The 18,294-nt window shown below is 57.6% G+C and overlaps 3 protein-coding genes across 3 annotated transcripts; all 3 read right to left on the bottom strand.

Annotated features, from left to right (window-relative positions):
* Positions 1-1,231: 1,231 nt before the first annotated feature.
* BESB_069550 (alveolin domain containing intermediate filament IMC3) lies at positions 1,232-2,815 on the bottom strand (the record flags this gene model as incomplete). Its single annotated transcript, XM_029365348.1, has 1 exon — positions 1,232-2,815. The coding sequence occupies one exon, from the start codon at positions 2,813-2,815 to the stop codon at positions 1,232-1,234; it is 1,584 nt and encodes a 527-aa protein (XP_029218931.1).
* A 3,502-nt stretch (positions 2,816-6,317) lies between these two features.
* BESB_069540 (ribosomal protein RPL24) lies at positions 6,318-9,218 on the bottom strand (the record flags this gene model as incomplete). The annotated part of the gene is made up of 6 exons (XM_029365347.1): positions 6,318-6,380; positions 6,850-7,061; positions 7,338-7,384; positions 7,743-7,834; positions 8,146-8,241; positions 8,523-9,218. The coding sequence occupies 6 exons, from the start codon at positions 9,216-9,218 to the stop codon at positions 6,318-6,320; spliced, it is 1,206 nt and encodes a 401-aa protein (XP_029218930.1).
* A 3,180-nt stretch (positions 9,219-12,398) lies between these two features.
* Positions 12,399-17,119, bottom strand: BESB_069530 (peptidase family c78 protein; the record flags this gene model as incomplete). The annotated part of the gene is made up of 7 exons (XM_029365346.1): positions 12,399-12,488; positions 12,693-12,787; positions 13,261-13,480; positions 13,950-14,018; positions 14,238-14,327; positions 14,768-14,866; positions 15,179-17,119. 7 exons carry the CDS (start codon positions 17,117-17,119, stop codon positions 12,399-12,401), a joined length of 2,604 nt encoding a protein of 867 aa, XP_029218929.1.
* Between the last annotated feature and the right edge of the window lie 1,175 nt (positions 17,120-18,294).

Here is an 18,294-nt window from a genome sequence, read left to right as displayed (position 1 = left end):
AACCACGCAAGCTGACGCGCGGGCGTCGCTGCTTCCGGCATAAAAAATGATTTCCTCCCCGTTTCCAGCCCGACGCCGCACTCCTCGCCCCCGGATCACTGCGCGAAATCGGCGCTCACGCGAATCATCCGTTCAGCGGCTGTCGCGCGAGCGGGGCCTGGCTCTGAAGCCGTGCCTCCTCAGGACGCAGAAAACAGGCATCGCGCCTCCGGTCATGCGGCTGCCTGCATTCAGAGTTGTGGACGAGAAAGGGTCACCTACATACACGCGTGGCGACGACTGCCAGTTGCGTACTGCGTAATCGAGGTGAGCGAGTGTGTAAGGGTGCTGAACCTTAACGAGCGTAATAGGTACAGCAGACGACCAATGATCGCTTCCTCAATTCAACAGGACGGAACGTAACTTCACGTGGCGGGATGCGGGTATTTGGACGCGCGGTTGTGGTCGGAGCGCTCAGCGAATGTTTCAGAAGCTGCGTTCGTTAAACTGCTAGCTATCGAAGCTGAAACCCGTGCAAGTCTGACGGCGCGTGACGAACTGCTTTGTTGACAACGCAAACCGGCGTCTTGAGCCGCTACAAGTATGCGTCCGGTGAGCAGTCGGTACGCGGTGAGGGCGGCCGCTTTCCTGCTCCTTTGTCGCACGAGCTGAAAGTCCGAAATAGAACACTCCAGACACTACACAGTGTCTGCAGTGGTATATTGAGGGCTGCGCGACGAAGCCGAGGGCAAGCCCTGTGAGAGGCATCGATGGGCTTTCTCCCCAGGGCCAGGGTGGGCGTGGAGAAATGCATACGACATGTAGATTTGAGCATTTAGTTGGGGGGTGCGCACGCTCACCACGCAAATGCAATCAACGAAAAAACGTCCCAGAGGTCGAGTCGGTGCCTTCGTGTTCGAACGTGGAGAAGAAACACAGAACGCCGCTCAGCAGGGAGAAAACGGATGCAGCAAACCAGGGCGCGCGCACAGTCGCAGCCGAGTCCTCGCGGGCGCTGCGAGGCCACGAGGTTTTTCGCCCTTTGGTTCTGCCGTCGCTACACCGGACGTAGCTCGTCTGCTGCGTCCGGGGTGACAGAAGGCCGACGAAAAACGAGGTCACAACAAAAAACAACGGAGGCGTGAGAGGACCTGTCAGAGACGTGTGCACCACTTTTTGAAATGGCGCGGATTTTGATCCCTAGATCTCCTGAACTCGGCGGCTCGCGGCGCATCGAGTCAGCACAGCGCGCCTACTGCTCGTAGACGATTTCGCGCTCCTGCTCGGTGCGCGGCCAGGGCATGCAGTTGGCGGCTTCGGCCTTCTTGTCGTACTCGTCCTCGACTTGCTGCTGCAGCTCCTCGATGAGGTGGTGCCGGCTCTGCGTCGCCATCGCCTCGTTCGCGCAGACGAGAGTGCGGACGTCTGGCGAGCCGGCCTGGTCGAGCGGGACGCCGGGCTGCGGCGCGAGCGGCGGGAAGAGCATCTGGAAGGTGCCGGTCTGCTTGAAGCCCTGGTAGCCCATGACTCCGCGGCGCGTGAGAATGTCGGGGTCCGACAGGTAGCCTGCGAATTTCACGTTGCCGACTTCCGGCGGGCAGGTGACCATCATCGGCGGCATGTTCAGGCCGTGCGTCGCCGGCGCGCCCGCCGCGCCCGTCAGCCCCATGGACGCGATGCCGCCCAAGCCGGACATGGGCGAGCCCGGAACGGGCGGCGCGTTCGGGGGAGGACCCCAGGTGAAGCCTTGCGGCAGCTCGATCGCGGGCGCCTGGCTGCCTGGAGGGTTCACGAGGGTCGTCGCTCCAGCAGCCGAGCCAGACTTCTGGCTGGCGGCGTCCTGCGAGACCGTGATGTCCACGCGCGCCTCGTAGGGCAAGTTGATTTCGTTCAGCTGACCTGCGGGCATGGGGCCCATTTCGAACGGGGTAGGCATCGTCGCACTCACGCGAGAGGGCAGGCCGCCGACCATCATGGGCGGGAGCGTGGCGGAGTCGGGCGGCTGGTACGGGATCTCGATGATCTTCTCGACGTAGCGCGGCACGTAGTATGGCACTTCGACAGTCTTGATCTTGGGGATCTGCTTGACCACTGTCTGCGGCACTTCAATGATCTTCTCCTTGACAACGGGCTTGATGGTTTCGACGATGCGCTCAATGACTTGCACCTTGGGTTTCGGAAGGATCTTGGGCGGGTACAGGCAGGGCACCTCGACCGGCACTTCGACGTACTTGACGCCCTGAGGCACTTCAATCACTTTCTCTTCGATGACGGGCTTGTAGACTTCGCGAGGAATCTCCTTGACAACCTCGCGCACGCGCGGGACGAGCTTCTTGATCTTCAGGCTGCGCGCAATCTCCGCGAATTTGTGTTCGTAGTGCACGTGGGGGACTTCAATCGTCCGCTCGCGGACCTCTTTCTTAGACACGTAGATTTCGCGCTCTTCGACGATGGGCTTGGCCACGAACTTCTCGGGGATCTTCTGGCGAACTTCCGCGGGAAGCGGCATCGGACCGAGAGCAGTCATAACCTGAGGAGGAGGGCGGGGGATCGCTGCGCCCGCGACGTCGTCGGGGCCGTAGACCTCGACCTCGGACTCGCGCGCGGTGCCGATGACGGTGCCTTCCTCAGGCTGTTCAGGGGCAGGCATGTCCGTCGAGACCGGGGGATAGGGGTAGGGAACATCATTGTGGAAAGCGCCTTCCACGACAGCTGCAGGCTGCGCGCCGGTCGCGGCAGCAGCTCCAGAAATAGGCTGAACAACCACCTCAACTTGCTGCTGAGGCTGCGTCAGCTCGCCCAGTTGTTGGGCGGGGGCGTTCCCCGACTCCGACATTTTCACGAGCCGGCGTAGGGGACTTGAAAGCGTCGAGCCGGAAAAAGGAGCTTCAGGCTGTGCTGGAAATCTCCATACAAGGAAAGATCACGTTCAAATTCGCTCCCTCGCCGAACGCTGACACTCACGGGGTCGCGCCGACGTAGAAATGAGCTCGTAGACAACTCCAGAAGACGAGCGCGTTAAGGCCGCCGCACCTTGCTACGCGAAAAAGTTGACAGGAAGACCCGCGCCCCGAGCAAAAACAAACAGGAAGCGGGGAGAAAAGCAGAGTCTGATGAAAAATCAGGCACAAGGATGGCCTGCAAAGGAACTCTTGGCAAATATGAAGTAAACAAAGGACACGCCACCCTGCAGAGCCTGGCTTGCCGGATGCGTCGTCGTCCGCTGACCGGCAGGACCTCGCGCGGGTTCCGCCGCCGTGCTCGCCACACGGGCTTTCTTGTGTAGGCTGTTCAAGACACGACGATGTGATATTTCTAGCGCGCGGAACGTGCCGCGTTGCGTGCGTGGTTCAGCAGAGAAACGCCCGATTCTAATCCAGAAAAAATGAGAAGAATCGACGAAAAATGTCGACGGACAGGTGAAAGTGACAGCGACACACAGCCACACTACGCGCAAACGCCAACCATCCCGCGCCAGCGCGCCGCGCGGGAGAGATCGCTCGACTTCCTACTTGCTGCGGCCGAAATTTGCAACGGCAGAGTGTCCCTGCGCTGGGCGAGGCGCTCTGCTCTCCACAGCGTGCGAAGGCGCTGACAAACGCGTCGTCGTCCTTTCGGCTCCTCTCCGCCGTTGCCCAAGTCACAGATTGCAGCTAGCTAAGAAACCTCGCCGACAGCGCAAGAGGGACGACTCGTCCTGAAAGCGGCTTGTACAGCTCCTGCAGAGGCGAGACACAGAAGAAGACACCGTTCAGGCGTAGCGGCACCATCATGCGGACGTCGAATCTAGGCAGCAGCTAGAACGACGGAGACACAGAGCAGTCACACGCATCATCTGGATTTCAGGAAATGTCTGCAGTACCAGGAAGAAGCTCGCGGCATTTGAACACGGCTGTGCCTTAAATGGCTCTCGTTCGTCCGCGACAGCAAGACAGCCACGGAATGCAAGACTCGTCAAGTGGAGGACATCGACATCTTCAGCGGATGGTCGACGTAGTTGAACGCCGCTTAACATAAGGAATTTCGGAGTTCAGTCCTATGAGTTCCACTCTCCTGCTTCACCCGAGCGGTGCACGCCAACTTTGAGGCAATTCACGCCCTTCCGGGCGGCTAAAACCATCTTCGGGTTTGATGCCGCTAATCTGTGTCACGAACATTCCGCGACCAAGAGGCTACGCTTCAGGAGTGTCACGCGATCAAGCTGTACAGTACCACCCATACGCTTCTGCGTATCACCGGCCAAGGCCTGCAAATTCCGCCTTCCTTCAACTGCCGTTCCTTCAGCGGTGTGGACTGCAAAAGCTGAACAACACTTGCTGCTCATTTGCGAATGGTCAGTACTACGGAATGGGTCTTACACAGTCCGGACCTTGGAACGGGTGGCTGCGACAAACTGCCGTATGTCCACCCGACTCCCCGTATCTTCGAATGCTAGTTAGCTCTGTTGCCATCACCATCATCCTCCAGCGAAAGCTCTGCACGCGGTTTTGCAGGAGATGCTGTCCTCCGGCTTGTGCTTTAGTGAACTTACCTTCACAGAATTGTCTTTGCGGCACGCTGGGGTTATAGCGTGACCCATGCGGTAGGCGGCTTTGAGGCAAGGCATGGCGCTTCTAGCGACATTTTATCAGGCAGTCAAGGTGGCAGTACTCTCAAACGCCGCGCAATGCAGAGACTCTTTGCGTTGTGTGCTACAAGCGGCGTGATTGAACTGAAAGTCGACGTGTTCTGAGAATCATTTCCTGGTACACGGACATCCACAAATAAGAGGCGCACGTTATAAAGCCTATGCACTCGACACAGCTGTTTGATTCCAACTGTGAACTGTTCGTGCTCCCTCATCATACCCGGCGATAGGTTTTGAAATCGACGAAGAGAGTAATATTTGGCCGAAGGCACGTACCCACAGGGAGCGCATCAGCCATCTCCGGAACGTGATTCCCATGATGTTTTGCAAGCTAAATTGAGCCATAAGCAAATTGGGTGCGATTCAATGTCCTGTTGTCCGTCCTCGCATGCTCTCAACATAAAAGAGCACCGTGCGATCTCGGAAGAATGAAAACCAAATCGGCCCTGCGCTGCGTTTACGCACTTTCGAGGCGGTACCTCAGCGGCTGAGCATCAATCACACGTGCACATTCGGGTTGATGTTCCTTGCTCTCCGCTGTCCATTGCCAACACTGGTGCTGCTGTCTACTTGGAAGAAATGGTTTGAGAAGAACTAGTGCTCAGTGTCGTCTGTAGAGTGACGTCGCTGGACCGTGGCTGCGACGGAAACGTGGACTCGGTCACACACACGCATGGTCCTCCATATTCTAATGCATACACGAAAACAGCTTGAGGGGGAAGACACTTGAAGCCATTCGGACACCGAGGAACAGACAAAAAGAATCTCACTGTAGCCAGACGGGGGTCCTGCCACAAACTGAACCGTGGTAACCATGTTGGAACGCGGACCTTGGGCCGAACAATGCAGTTTCGACCAGTTCCGAGCCTGGAGTTCTGAGCTGCATCTCCCGCGGGCCGCTTTCCGATACCAGACTGCGTGTGATGCGCATTTCTGCGGCAACTGAGGAGCTACCCAGCCTGCACCTCGTGCGAGGGCTGAGCGCACCCAAGACCAATGCAGGCAGTGTCGCCTGTGTGTCGACCGCTAGGCGACTGGCATGACGCTTGAGAATGCAAGGCGAATCCAGTTTTGTGAAAGTGCTTTGAGCGTGTGCGTCACACCCCGCGCCATGCGAGCGCAACCGAGGTCACAGCGCCTTCGAATTCGTCGGAAAAAAGCGACCACGCCGTGGACTGGGTAAAACTGAACCAAATACCAGTGCGATGAATTCTATCCAGTGTTTCGTTGCGCTAGATGCAGAGCCGCGTACAAACGCCGCTCGGAGTGTTCAATGAAGGTTCGCTAATGACAGCCCGACGGCTTATGTGCAGGCAGCTGCGATCGGAAGGAAAGACGGCCGCGGCCTCTCTCAAGGCGTCTTCTGACAGAGATATCGATCCGTGTAACGTAGCTGCCCATCCTCGGGGCGAGAACGCCCCTCGGAAGTCGTGTCAACGGATTCGTTTCACATCTACTGGATCTGAAAACATCGCCGTTCGCATGAAAAGTTGTTGAGACTGGTCGCGAGTGCGCGACCAGCGGGGCTGTAATTCAAATCCTAACGCGGAAAGCGTTAACGACGCTGCACTATTCAACACTGTTCTCCCTTCTGGTGCTCACCTAGCGGCGTCGAACTCCCCGCCGCTGAGTAGTGAACCTGATGCACGACATCTTCTGCGTTGCTTTCTCGCGTCTCTTAACACAGGACAACGCGAATTCCTTTTTTCCGCTATCGGAAGTCGCGGTTGTATTTAGTCATCATCTGCCTCAGCGCCTGCATCGTCGCCACGTCCTGTCAACATCACGAACAAGCGAAAGGCAAAGCATGTGTGGGCGAACGAACGATACGAACTAACCTAGACTCTTCGAGAAAGTACGAAGCAGCGGACATGAATACTGACTTTCAACCCAGCACGTGTATCACTGCGTGGGAAGTTCATCCTCTCAACGGCAAGGCAGACGTCTACTGGTGCGGTTAATATGCACACCTGCTTACAGGAATGAAAAATCGGTCGATTACGCAGGCTCCAGAGGAGAGGATAGGTACACCCGCTGAAGATTAACTTGTCACGGCAGAAATCGTCCGCTACGCGACGCGCCATTCGAAAAAAAGCGAACACCGGCGCACGCTGCGGGTCGGCGCAGAAGGGCGACCTTATACGTCTTTGCGTGAAGAGCGTAGACATGAATAGACGTGAATAACCAACGCGACGGCAGTGATTTTCTGCGTCTCTCGTACTTTAAGGTTTAGGTTTGCTTACTCGGTGGTAGTCGTAGGTGCGTTCCACGGCGACATCTGCGGGCGTGTCCTTGGGGCCGACGGGCTCTTCCGTGTCGTTCTGTTCCTTCTTCAACTCCGCATCGCGTTCCTCTTTGCTCTTCAAAAACTCGCGCGATTTCCGGTTGTCGCCGAACTTGATCATCTCGTTGTCTGGCCACGGAATCACCAGCCCACTCTTCTTCGAAATGCGCACTGCGCACAAACAAGAAACGCGTTGCAGCATACGGAGACAGTGCAGATTCATTCATTACACGCTTGTGCATGCGCCGCGCGCGGCGAGGCGCGGCAAACTGGACATTCGAATGCCTCTCTGCGCCTGCATCAGCGCCGACCCACACGCCGCCATCCAAGCACATCCACTCTCGAGACGATACCGGAAAACAAGAAAAAGCTCGGCACGCTCGCTTCTTCGAGGTCAGCAGGAGGTCCACACGATCGAGAAACGAGCTGCGAACCCCATCGACCTACCAACGTTCCCTTGGTCGTCTACGCGAAGTGCAACGCGCGTAGGAAGGCTGCAGAGTCACACAAATCGATGCACACGCGATAATCGAGACAAAATGTACACATGTGAATATATATATGTAAACCGGGCCAGTCTTAGTCGATTCCGCGAAAACTACACAGCAACAGATTCATAAAAGAACACATATCCACATGCATACATATACATATACACCTGTACACACAGCGGAGGAAATCAGATAGGCGATCCCCATCGACAAGCTCCTCGACGTGAGCATTCCCCCCCCAGATCGAACATACACAGTAGTTCGCGCAGATGCGCCTCGAATCCCCCGAGAGTCTGTGTGAAGGCTCTCTGCTGTCGACTCGCAAATCTGTGCGTGCAATATCGACTTATATGTATCTTACTTTATTGCCTGATCGATGAGCATGACCTTGGATACATGAATCAGCCCAGGGATCTTGATAAAGGTGCCGTCGTCTTGCTTGACGCGCTTTTGCTGCAGAACAAAAAGAAGAGCGTAATCTCTTCTTTGCGACTTCAGGGACAGGCATCGCACTGGACCCGCCGAAATCTCTCTCTGAAGCGAAATAAAACCCTACACCGCGCAGATCCCACAGAAATCCTTCTCAGCAAGGCTTGTGCATGCGCCATGCATACATGCGGCGACGCACACCCACACAGATCTCCACACACAGACGGCAGAGGTTTCTGCAAGGAGGCCGCTACGCTGCCGCCGCTTGAGCAGAGACAAACAGAGAAACAAAGGAGACAGTGAGAGAAGACGAGAAGCACTTGCACGCAGCTCACCTCCTTGACGCCTGAGACAGACACGCCGTTGCGCATCTTATCGATCTGCAGAACTGTTCCACGAATGGTTTTGTATTTGCCAGAAATCACCACGACCTGACAACGCATGTCGGTCCACGCGCAAACGCACACGCACAGTTATTCACGCTTATACCTGAACGAGTCGCTGAACAAAGTCGAGTTTCGCTGGGTTGCCCGTGCAAGAAGACGAAGAAAGAGGAAGCTTGTTTCCCCCTCCCCGCCATCACGCACACAGATGTGTCACGAAGTGGTGGCGGATTTTACATAGGAATACCAGGGCGCTGTGTCTGGCTGGATCGACCAGAGAGAGGAGACCAATGCCTCTGAGAGAACCTATCGAAGAAGGGAAGACGCACCTGGTCGCCTGGCCGAATCTTCCACTGGAGAATCCAGTGCCGAGGATGCACGAACTTCATGCCGCGCTGCTGCGAAGCCAAGGCAGCGCCGCCGCCCTGTAGCAGAGCGAAGTGTCCGTACACTGCCCCGAGGGCGGTGTATGTAGACCCCAGCCGGGCCTTCCCGGGCGACGCGAGGGCTGCGTTCGCTGCAAAAGCCGAGGAGGGTGCTTTTTCGCAGGAGGGCTGTCCAGAAGCGAGTCGGTCCGAAAGCGAGGAGGGAGCGACGCGCGCTGACGAACGAGGCAGACAAAGCGGGACTTGGGGGTAAGACGCAGAGAGAGGCGAGCATGCAGAAGGGGGAGAAGACCGAGCGGAGGAAGAAGGAGATGCAGAAGACGACAGAGAGGACAGCGACGAAGGCCGCGCGGCAGGGAGCTGTAGAGAGTTTACGAGGGAGAAGCGAGATCTGAAGAGGCACGGCCGTTCACGACATGGCGAACGCGAGCAGAAGGTCAAGCGCCGCGCGTCAGAAGAGGAAACCCCCGATGAAGAACGAGTGCAGAGAGACGCTGAGCCTGACGAGGCGAAAGCCGGCCTAGCGGAACGCGCCATCGAGGTTGAAGATGCGACGAAAGGCGCAGGCAGCGGTGAGGAGAGCGAAGAGAGCTGAGGCGCGTAAGTCGTGCAAGCTCCCAGAGCGCGGTTCGCCGCCATCTTCTCTGTTTTCCGCGGGAAAAACTGTCTCTTCTTCGAGAGGCGCGCCTCTTCTCTGTCTGTCGCGCTCCGCTGGGAGAGCTTATTCTCTAGACGACAGAAAAAAAGAGAATTAACGGAGGCGAAAAGAAGAGAGACCGAGTCACCACTTGCGGAGTCGCATCGGCGATCCCGTGTGTACCTGCGCATGCACCCGCGACGACTGCATGTGATCTCCAGAATTGCCGAAAATTTTAAAAAACCTTTTATAGGCATCACACGTAGAGCCCTGTATGGAGCGAGAGATCCTTTAACCTGTTTACTTTCTTTTTAAAACCTGCTAGCCAGAGAAAATGCAGAAAAACCTCTCTTCCTTCTTCAGTCCCGTCGCCGGGCGAACGCACGAACCGCGCCGTCGCCCTTCTCGACAGCTTGGAAGGAAACGGTTCCGCACGACACTACAGAAAGAGATTCCTGAAGCAGACGTACTCACGGGCGACCCGTGGCAGATTTTTCCTTTCCTCTCATTGGCGAAGGAGATTCAACTCCAGACCAGCAATTCGACCTTTTCTGTTCGCAGACAGTCGCTTTCTGTGTTGCGGCTCACGGGAGCTTCGTGTCGCCTCAGCGATCGCCCTCATGCGCGTTTCGTCTCCACTTAAATGCCTCGGAGACTCGTCTGTATCCTCTCTCGCTCACACCGACCTCAGGCTGCGGAGGACACTCAAGCCGGATACAGCGCTTCCTCTATTTGGTGCGCCCTCCTCTAGCCTCTACAGCTGAACCCAAGTAGCGTTCAGCGCTTCAGCCCTTCAGGAAAGACCTGACGAGGTCTGCCAGCATGCAGTTTAGGTTTTTTACTTCTCTTTTTGTGCCTTTCCTGCGAATCTTTGTGTCGCGTCCGCGGAGTCACAAAGGAGGCTGAGCGCGTTGGCCGCGTCCGCGTGACGTTCTCGATAGGACCCCTCGCGCACGTTAAAAAGCGCTGCCATTGCTGCAGACGGTGCAGTTTACTTGATTGAAGGCCAATTTGCTCTCTCAGAAAGATCCGTTTCGACGGCCACTAGGGCGCAAAAGTCACGTGAAGTGTGCGAAGAAAACAGCAAAACAGCGGACCCTCCGCGCTGCCGCTTCCCCCCCTGTCAGAACGACAGCGTCTCAGCGTCTCAGAACATGACTTTTCCGTTTCTCCTCTGCCACACGAAACAGGTAGTCGATGACTCTACACGGGTCTCACTTCAGGTGCAAATCGGAGATTCGACTACTGCAGAAGCCGTTCATATTTACTGCACCGGTAAAGGAATATAAACAATCCCTTTGCAGTAGTATCAGCAGCATCTGCGTTTACGTACAACCAAAACTCTCCTCCTTTCAGGAGCTAACCTGAATTCACTCTTCTGGATGTCAAGGAATTTACGCGTACTCTACTACTCGCGGGCTGTATACGGCGCGGCTCTCCAGCCGCAGGCCCTTCCGAAGACTGCAGGCGACTTGCGTCTCTTCGAAGCCAAACGCTTTCAGGCCAAGTCCCACACGCAACAGGATGTAGAGAGATATCTGCGCTGACAGACAGGAGGTGCGATTAGGGCGCCCGGTATGCACGCCTACGCATGGGAGAAGTTAGTCCCCGTGTCGCCCGTCGACACTGGAGTCGTATGCAGCCTTGGCGTCCGCACGGCAGTCTCTGTCCGTTGTCGTGGAGTGCACTGTCACCCTCTGTAGTGCGTCACAGATCCCGAGGGTCACCAGATCTGCGTTCTGCTGCGTTTTTGAACACCGTAAGATCCGCCAGCGTGCGCGTTGCTGGCATGACATACGACATCTCGCTTGAAATTGAGCACTCAGGATCTACGCAAATGGTAACACTTGCTGCCACGGTGTATCAGGCCTTAGGTGGTGACGTGTCTTACACGCCCGAGGGGGAAAGGCCTCGGCGCACCGTCCGGCATTCTCGGCTCTGAGAGAACGATGCCTGTCGGGTCTATCTCGTATAGAGTAAGAAGCTCGCTGAAGCCATCACCCTCGATTTACGCTCTTCATCGGCGCAAAACCCTCGCGCGGTCAGACTCACACACGTGCCGGCGCCCGAACTACTCGGGTCTCCGCTGAGTGCTCCACCTATCTCACAGAGTGCCCGTGTATAAGCCGAGCGCTCCTCTAAGTCTCAAAGAAGAAGACACAACACCCCGAAGACGGACTCAAGCGTGCTGTGCAGACCGAAGCGAGCGAACATATCTGGTGTGAAGGCGAAATAAAGTGGCAACGGCCATGCGCATCAGCGCGCCAGAGAGCGAGGACGGCGTGCACGAAGAAGAGACAGACAGGATCAAGCGAAGACAATCGAACCAAACACCGAGGCAGAGCGAACGAAGGAGGCGAGGACAGGTTTCAGGAGGGGAAGGCGCGACGCAGAGCTTTCGAACAGGCGGGAGACCGAATGCGCAGGTCTGGGAAGCACAGACCCCGATGAGGAAGGCGCAACGGAACACGGCACGCTGGCAACCGGTTTTCTGCAAAAGAAGCGTCGCGCAAACGGTCCCTAGGAGACCTCGGAAGGAACACACAACTGCGAAACGCCTTTCATCGAATTCTGAGGGAAAGGAAAAACAGCGACCGACCGCTGGCTACGGCGACAAATACCCGACAAGCCTACATGCATCGATCTATATTCTCTCTCTCTCTCTATATATAAATATGCTCCAGCATATATATACATGCTCCAGCGTGTCGAGATCCAGGCATTTGTTGACATGTTAGCAAAATATGCTGTGTACAATACATATATCTGGTTTTATGTTTCTACATTGAAAGAGGCGCTTCGTGTCGAGGAGAAGAATCCGAGAAAACTTTTCTTCAGTTCGGGGCAAAGGGTGCGACCAACAGCCCGCTCCCGCGAGGGTTCGAGCGGAAGAAACAGAAAGATGTCCTTGCGCTCCTTTTTCCTGCCTTCCCACCTCGAGGCCAACACAAGGGGGTCACGAGAAGCAGAGACGATAGTACCCGAACGGAAAACAGCAAGAAACAGCCGCACAGACCCCCGAAAGCGCCACGGCGCTTTCGGAGACAATGTCTCGTCTCTTATTCCTCGGATTTGGCGGCGAGCGGCCCGAGTGGATGCGTGCGACCCCCCCAACAAAAAAAGAAAAAAAGGCTGACACCCCCCCCCGACATGCGCAAGGGAATTTCGAAAACGGTTGAGCTTCAAATGAAGAGAGCGCCGTCTTCCGTGCAGATCTGAGGCAGCGCCAAGTTGATAAACTTGGAGCCCGCAATTTTCTCGAAGAAACTCGTCTGCGACGACAAGCAACACGCAGACAAGCTCCTCTCAACTGATGAGCTGACTAAAGTGGAATTCCTACATTAATATAGACTTGCTCTGCCTCCTGTTGCCTCCTCTGTGCGTGTGCGGCTGCGCTCCGCTGGACTCTGAAGGCTCGCTGTCGGCCTCTCCCCTTCGGTCCCTTCTATTTTTTGTCGTTTTTTCAGTTTTCCCACCTTCTTCCAGCCAACCCAGCCCTTGTCGAGGATCTTCTCCAAGTCGCCATCGTCGCCCGGATAGTGCGGATCGGCGATCAGGAAAGCAGCCTCGCCTGCACTCGCGCAGAAAATAAGGAATGTAAAATGGAATGCAGAGACAGGACGAATGAACGAAGACTGTGACAGCCCGAGGACCGCGCTGCAGCCGCACACGCGCACCCATACGCATGCAACGCTACACGTATCTATGCACATTCACAAATATATATATATATGTATATATATACGTGTACTCATATGTATGTAATGATACACACTAATACATGTATATATGTATACATATAAACGCGTATAAACACACACATATATAGATGAAAAGATACGGAGGTACACATATACATGCATATATTTATTCGGTTGGAAGCGTGAGTCTAGGACTCCGGCAAAGGAGACGCCTGAGGAGAGTGGAGGCTGCGTGAGATCGGCAGTCGAGTGGATGAACGAAAAACCAGAAACACGCCTCTACGTCCCGGATTCGAGAATGTCGTGAGCTCTGAAGCGAGCCGGAGAGGCGAAAAAGCCACACCTGACTGCGCATCGAAAGCGATTCCGAGCATCGTGTACGCGTAGTCACCGACGCCCATCATGACGGGCGAGCCGACGACGTCAAAGTGCTCGCGGAGGGTCTCTGCATGCGAGGGCAAGTCCGAAGCGTTCCCCAGGTGCAGCATTTTGCAAGGTACATGCAAATGCCAGTTCAAAATGTAGGATCCCTCCACCGTGCCAATCCACGTCTTGGAGCCGATCTGAACATCAAACGCGAAAAAAAAGAAAATTTACTCGCCATCAATGCTCGAGACAGCCTCAAGAAGACCTCTCCACGCACATACACACGCGGAGAGAAAAAAGGAGATCACGTCTATCCTGCCGGCATCTTTCCACCTAGCTATTCCTCTCGCCGTTCACCTCGCTGCCTATTTGTATACTTCTGCAAAGTAGGCTCAACGAGAGGGTATCCGCTTTCGCGCGTAGAGCCTCTAGGCAGCAGACCGAGAAGGCGAGGCGACAAGGAAACCCCATCAGAGCTCAAGACCGACCGAAAAAAACCAAACACGCAGGCGTCTTGAGACAGCCGACGAGGGACGGAGGAGGGGGGGGGGGGCAGAGCGACAAGCGCATGGGCGCACGCCTGCAGGGGGCAAGTGCGACTTTTGCGTTTTTTTTTTCATTTTTCCTCATTCGCTGGCTAACAGACGCGGGAAAAGGGGGGCGCACCTCGAGATTCTCGTGAGCCATGTCAAACTTCTTGAGCAGGCGCTGGATGTCGCCGATGGAAGGGACCGGCTGCGAGCGCGAAAAACGGAAAAAAATTTCCTGGCGTGGGAGCGCGGAAGCACAACGGTGGACAGGCAGAGAAAGGCGTCGCAGAGCGAGCGAAGGACGCTGCACAGCAAAAGAAGAATGCGCGACGAGGAACAGGGAGCAACGAGAAAAGACACGCGCGCCCCTCCACGGAGAAGTCTGCCGGCGCAGAAGAGCCGAGGAGAGAATGAAAAAACTCACTTTTTGCGTAAAGTGCTGCAAGCGGTACCAACTGATGACGAGCTGAAGCGAGCGGTAGCAGCAGCCCCAGCCTTCGTCGCGCTCGCCGTCCTGCGAAAAACGAGGGAGAGCTCAAACCGACAACCCGAAGTGAGAAGGCAGTGCAGCGAACAAGAGAGGAAAAGTTGCGTGGACAGCCGCGGCAAACGGCAGCGAGCAACAGAGGGAGCATGCAGAGGCGCGGCCGCGCCAGTAACCGACGCGCCGAGGAAGAGACGCAGAGTAGAAGAAAGAAAAAGAAAGCAGAGAGAAGACACTGGAAGCGGAGAGAAAAACACTGGAGGCACAGAAGACATTGGAAGCCGAGAGAGCGAACGACTGAGAGAGACAGACGACCGAGAGACACAGACGACAGAGATACACGTAGAGGAGGGGGCGGTGCGTGGTGCGCTTGCGACTCTCGACGCTGCAGGCAACTTAGGCGCCAAGGGGACAGAAGGAGAGGATCTGCGGTGCGCAGCTCGCTGAGAAAAGGGCACCTCTTCGCCTACCTGGCAGTAGTGATAGTAGACCGCGTCGCCTCGCACGAGGCTGGTGACCGTCCGCGCGGGCGCGAGCCACTTGGGGCCGTCGGCGAGAGTCCTGTGAGGCTGTCGCACGCAAGAGGCAATCGAGGAAGACTTCCAAGGAGCGTGCAGAGCGAGACAGGGCCGCCAAGCGAGGCTGAAAACGCGCGGGACTTCAGCGAAATAGGACCTAAACCCGCCGAAGCCGAACGGGCACAGCAAGGCGAAAAAAAACGGCCAGCTCGACGAGACAGACGCCCGCCTTCGAGGACCGCGAGGCAACATCTGCGAGGAGAAAACAAACCGGCAAAGAAATCAGGACACGCGCCACGGGCCGCGCCCTCCCTCCCCCTCTGTCTCTCTCTCGTAGTTTTTCCTCATCCTACAGAGACTTACGTTCACGATTTTGTCTCCGCCGACCCCCTGCGCCTCCCGCCAGGGCAGCGCGGCGGCGGCGCGGAAGGCGGGGGAGTCTCTGAGGGCGCCGCAGAGCGCGAGCCAGCGCCTGCGCACGGCCGCGGCTTCGAGGTTCCACGCGAGAAGAGGATGCGGCAGCCAAGCGACCTTCACGAGGCCCAAACCGAGCGCCAAACAGCCATCTGCGGCGCGCGCGAAGAACGCGAGGCGCGGGAAGACTGGCAGGGCGAGCAGGGAGAGCGATGCGACGGCAGGCGCGGCGGCGGCCTCGGCGACGCGCGACGCCTCCAGTGCCGCGGCGGTCAGACTCGAGGCGCGGCGCCCTCCCCTGGGGCCCGCGCGCGCGAGGAGTTCGCAGCCGATCCGCCGCAGCTGCCGACAGAACGCGACGAGGAAGGCGTCCGCGCAAGAGCCCAGAGACGCCGCCCCCGGCACCAGCACGCAGGCGTCCAAAAACAGCTCCGCCGAGCGCACCACCACGCCCTCACCCTTGCCCTCGGCCGCAGTGTACGTACAGCAGGCGACGCCGGATGGCGGCAGTGAAGCGGCGGCGGAGGCCGCGGAGGACAGGAAGGCAGGCACGGGGACTGCGGACAGCGCAGCGGACGAGGTCGCGTCTCGCGAGAAAGGGCGGAACCAGGGCAAGCCGAGGGCCTCCTGAGTCGAGAACGCGTCGCCGTTTTTGTCCGCGCCTCCGTCTCCACTCGCGTCCTCTGCGGCTCGCAGCGCCTTCGCCTTGGAAGACGCCGAAACGGCGGCCCAAATATCCACTTCGCGCGCTGCGTCGCCTCCGCCTCCGCCGCTGGCTGCCTCCCCCTTTCTCGTGCTCGCTTGCCGCGGAGCTGCGCCCTCCGCGCCGCCGAGGCTCGGGTGTACGTACATCCCGTTGGGCATGCAGAAGAAGAGGCTGAGCGGCGAGGCGAGCAGGACGTCTTCGTGGCTCCTTAGCGCGGCGACTAGACTGGCTGCGACGCCCGCGGAGAGCTCAGGCACGAATGCCTCGGAGTTCTCGCCTTCGGCCGCGTCCCGCTCTGCATCTACGGCGTCGCTCCGCTGCTGCGGGTCGGCTTCCTCCTCTCTCTTGCGCAGAACCGCGGAAACGTCGACTCGCACAGGCGCCTCCAGCGGCGCGGTGAGCGCGAGCCGCGACCGCAGAAAAAGGAACCTCGCGGAGCGCAGAACGGCGTTCGCGTCCTCGACGGAGACGGCGACGCCAGCCTCGCAGGCGCCTTCCTCCAGAGACGCGCCGGCGGCGGAAGAAGAACGCGCGTTGTTCGCGAAGAAGGCGAAGCGCCAGGGCACGGCCTCGCGGGCTTCGCCGCAGTCTGCGCAGCCCCCCCCGTCGCCCGCCGTCTGCGAGGCGAGCGAGCAGGAGAGCCACAGCCGAGAGGCGCATTCCTGCGAGGAGGGCAGCGCGGGGTGGGAGGCGCTCTCTTTCTCCAGGGCATGCAGCTGAGCGGCGACGGCCTCTGCGACCCGCGCAAGCGGCGAGGAGCCGGCGCCCGCGCTCGCAGTCGCGCCGTCCGCCCGCGAGAAGCCCAGCAGCCCCAAGACTCGCAAACCATGCGGCAACACGAAGAAAAGCGTGTCGAGGTCGCTACGAATCGCTTCCTGGAGCGAGGGTGAGGCTGCGCCGCCCTGCGCGGCGAAGAGACGCCCCACCGTCGGGTCGCGCTCCGCACGCAGCAGACGAAAGCACGAGAGAAGCAAAAGCGAAGACGGGCACGAAGCAGCTGAAGAAGAGGCAGGCGAGGGAGAGGAAGAAGACTGAGGCGCGGGCAGAGGCACGCCGACCAAGACCGCGAGGAAGGGAGTCGAAAGCGCGTCGCCGTAGAGCACGAGCTGCGAGCGTAGCTGGCGAAGAAAGGACGCGAAGCGCCAGTCGATGCGCACCGCGGGGAGTGACTCGGCGCCCGCCATGGCGAGAGAGCAGGACAAGAAAGAATGAGAAGATGGAAAGCGAAAACAGTGACGAGGAGAGGATGCCGCGGCGGACGAAGGCCGAGGAGAAAGAGAGGAAATCCAGGGGAAAGCAGCAGAGAAAAAGAGAGGGAAAAGGGAAGACAAAGAGAACCCGAAGAGAAAGAAGCGAACTAGATGCTGAAAACGGCCCGCTTTGCAGAGGTCAAGACCGGCTGCCCAGACAGCCCAGGAGACACGCCGAAGCGAGAATCGAGCCCCGAAAGCGCCGCTGGAGGAAAAAGGCAGGAGAGGCAAGAAAGATACGATGAAGAGAGAAAACGAGCACACTCTGAAAGAACGGAATCGAGAGAAGTAAAAGACTCAGGACAGTAGTGTTGCTTCGCACGTCGCCGCCGTCTCTCTGCGGAAAAGCCAACGCAACTCCTACGTCGCGCGCCTCGGCTCTCTCCGAAGGCGCCACGCCGCGCCAGACGATCAGACCGGAAAACAAAGGAAAAAGGAAGAAATAGAGGCGAAGCGACAAGGAACAACGACGCATCGACCCCAGGCTTTCGAGCTGCCTTTACAGCAAGGCGACTAGAAACCAAGACATGCGAAAAGCTGACCCGCGGACGCTTGCGTAAGGCTCCAAAGTCTGCAGAGAGAAGAGACGCCAGAAGCCGCGAGAAGCACACAAACATCATAAAGAATTCCTGTTCGAGACTGAGCCCACACGCAAATGTCGCACCAAAAGCTGTTCTGTAGCGATAGATCGGCAGGTTATACGAAAGCGTTGCACAAAATCGTGTACTTGCGAATATGTGATAGAATCCTAGCCGATGGAGTTGTGTTCTGAACGCCCTTTTCAGACGTCGAGAGTTGCCGCGAGCCTCGACTGCGAGTGGAGCCTCCGTGCCTTGCGGGGAGGGAGCTGAGGGGATCGCCACTTAAGTAAGTGAGAGCTGCGTACTCAAGAAACACATCCGAATCGAGATCTTCGCTGTCGCGAACGCCGATTTTACGGATGTAGATGTTGAACATGCACTCCCCGTCCCAGCAGAGGCGTGATCGGAAGAAAGTCCGCTTTTGTTTCGAAACGAAGCAGCAGGTGGTGGTGCTACATGCGCGGGGAAAGACAGATCCTGTTGTCACTGTGTTTGCCTTGTATGCAAAACCTTGTAGCTCCTTTGATT

This window comes from Besnoitia besnoiti, chromosome VI (genome assembly GCF_002563875.1).
Source record: "Besnoitia besnoiti strain Bb-Ger1 chromosome VI, whole genome shotgun sequence".
NCBI lineage: Eukaryota > Apicomplexa > Conoidasida > Eucoccidiorida > Sarcocystidae > Besnoitia > Besnoitia besnoiti.
The sequence above is the reverse complement of the archived record's forward strand: the minus strand, read 5'-3'. Positions and strand labels throughout refer to the sequence as shown.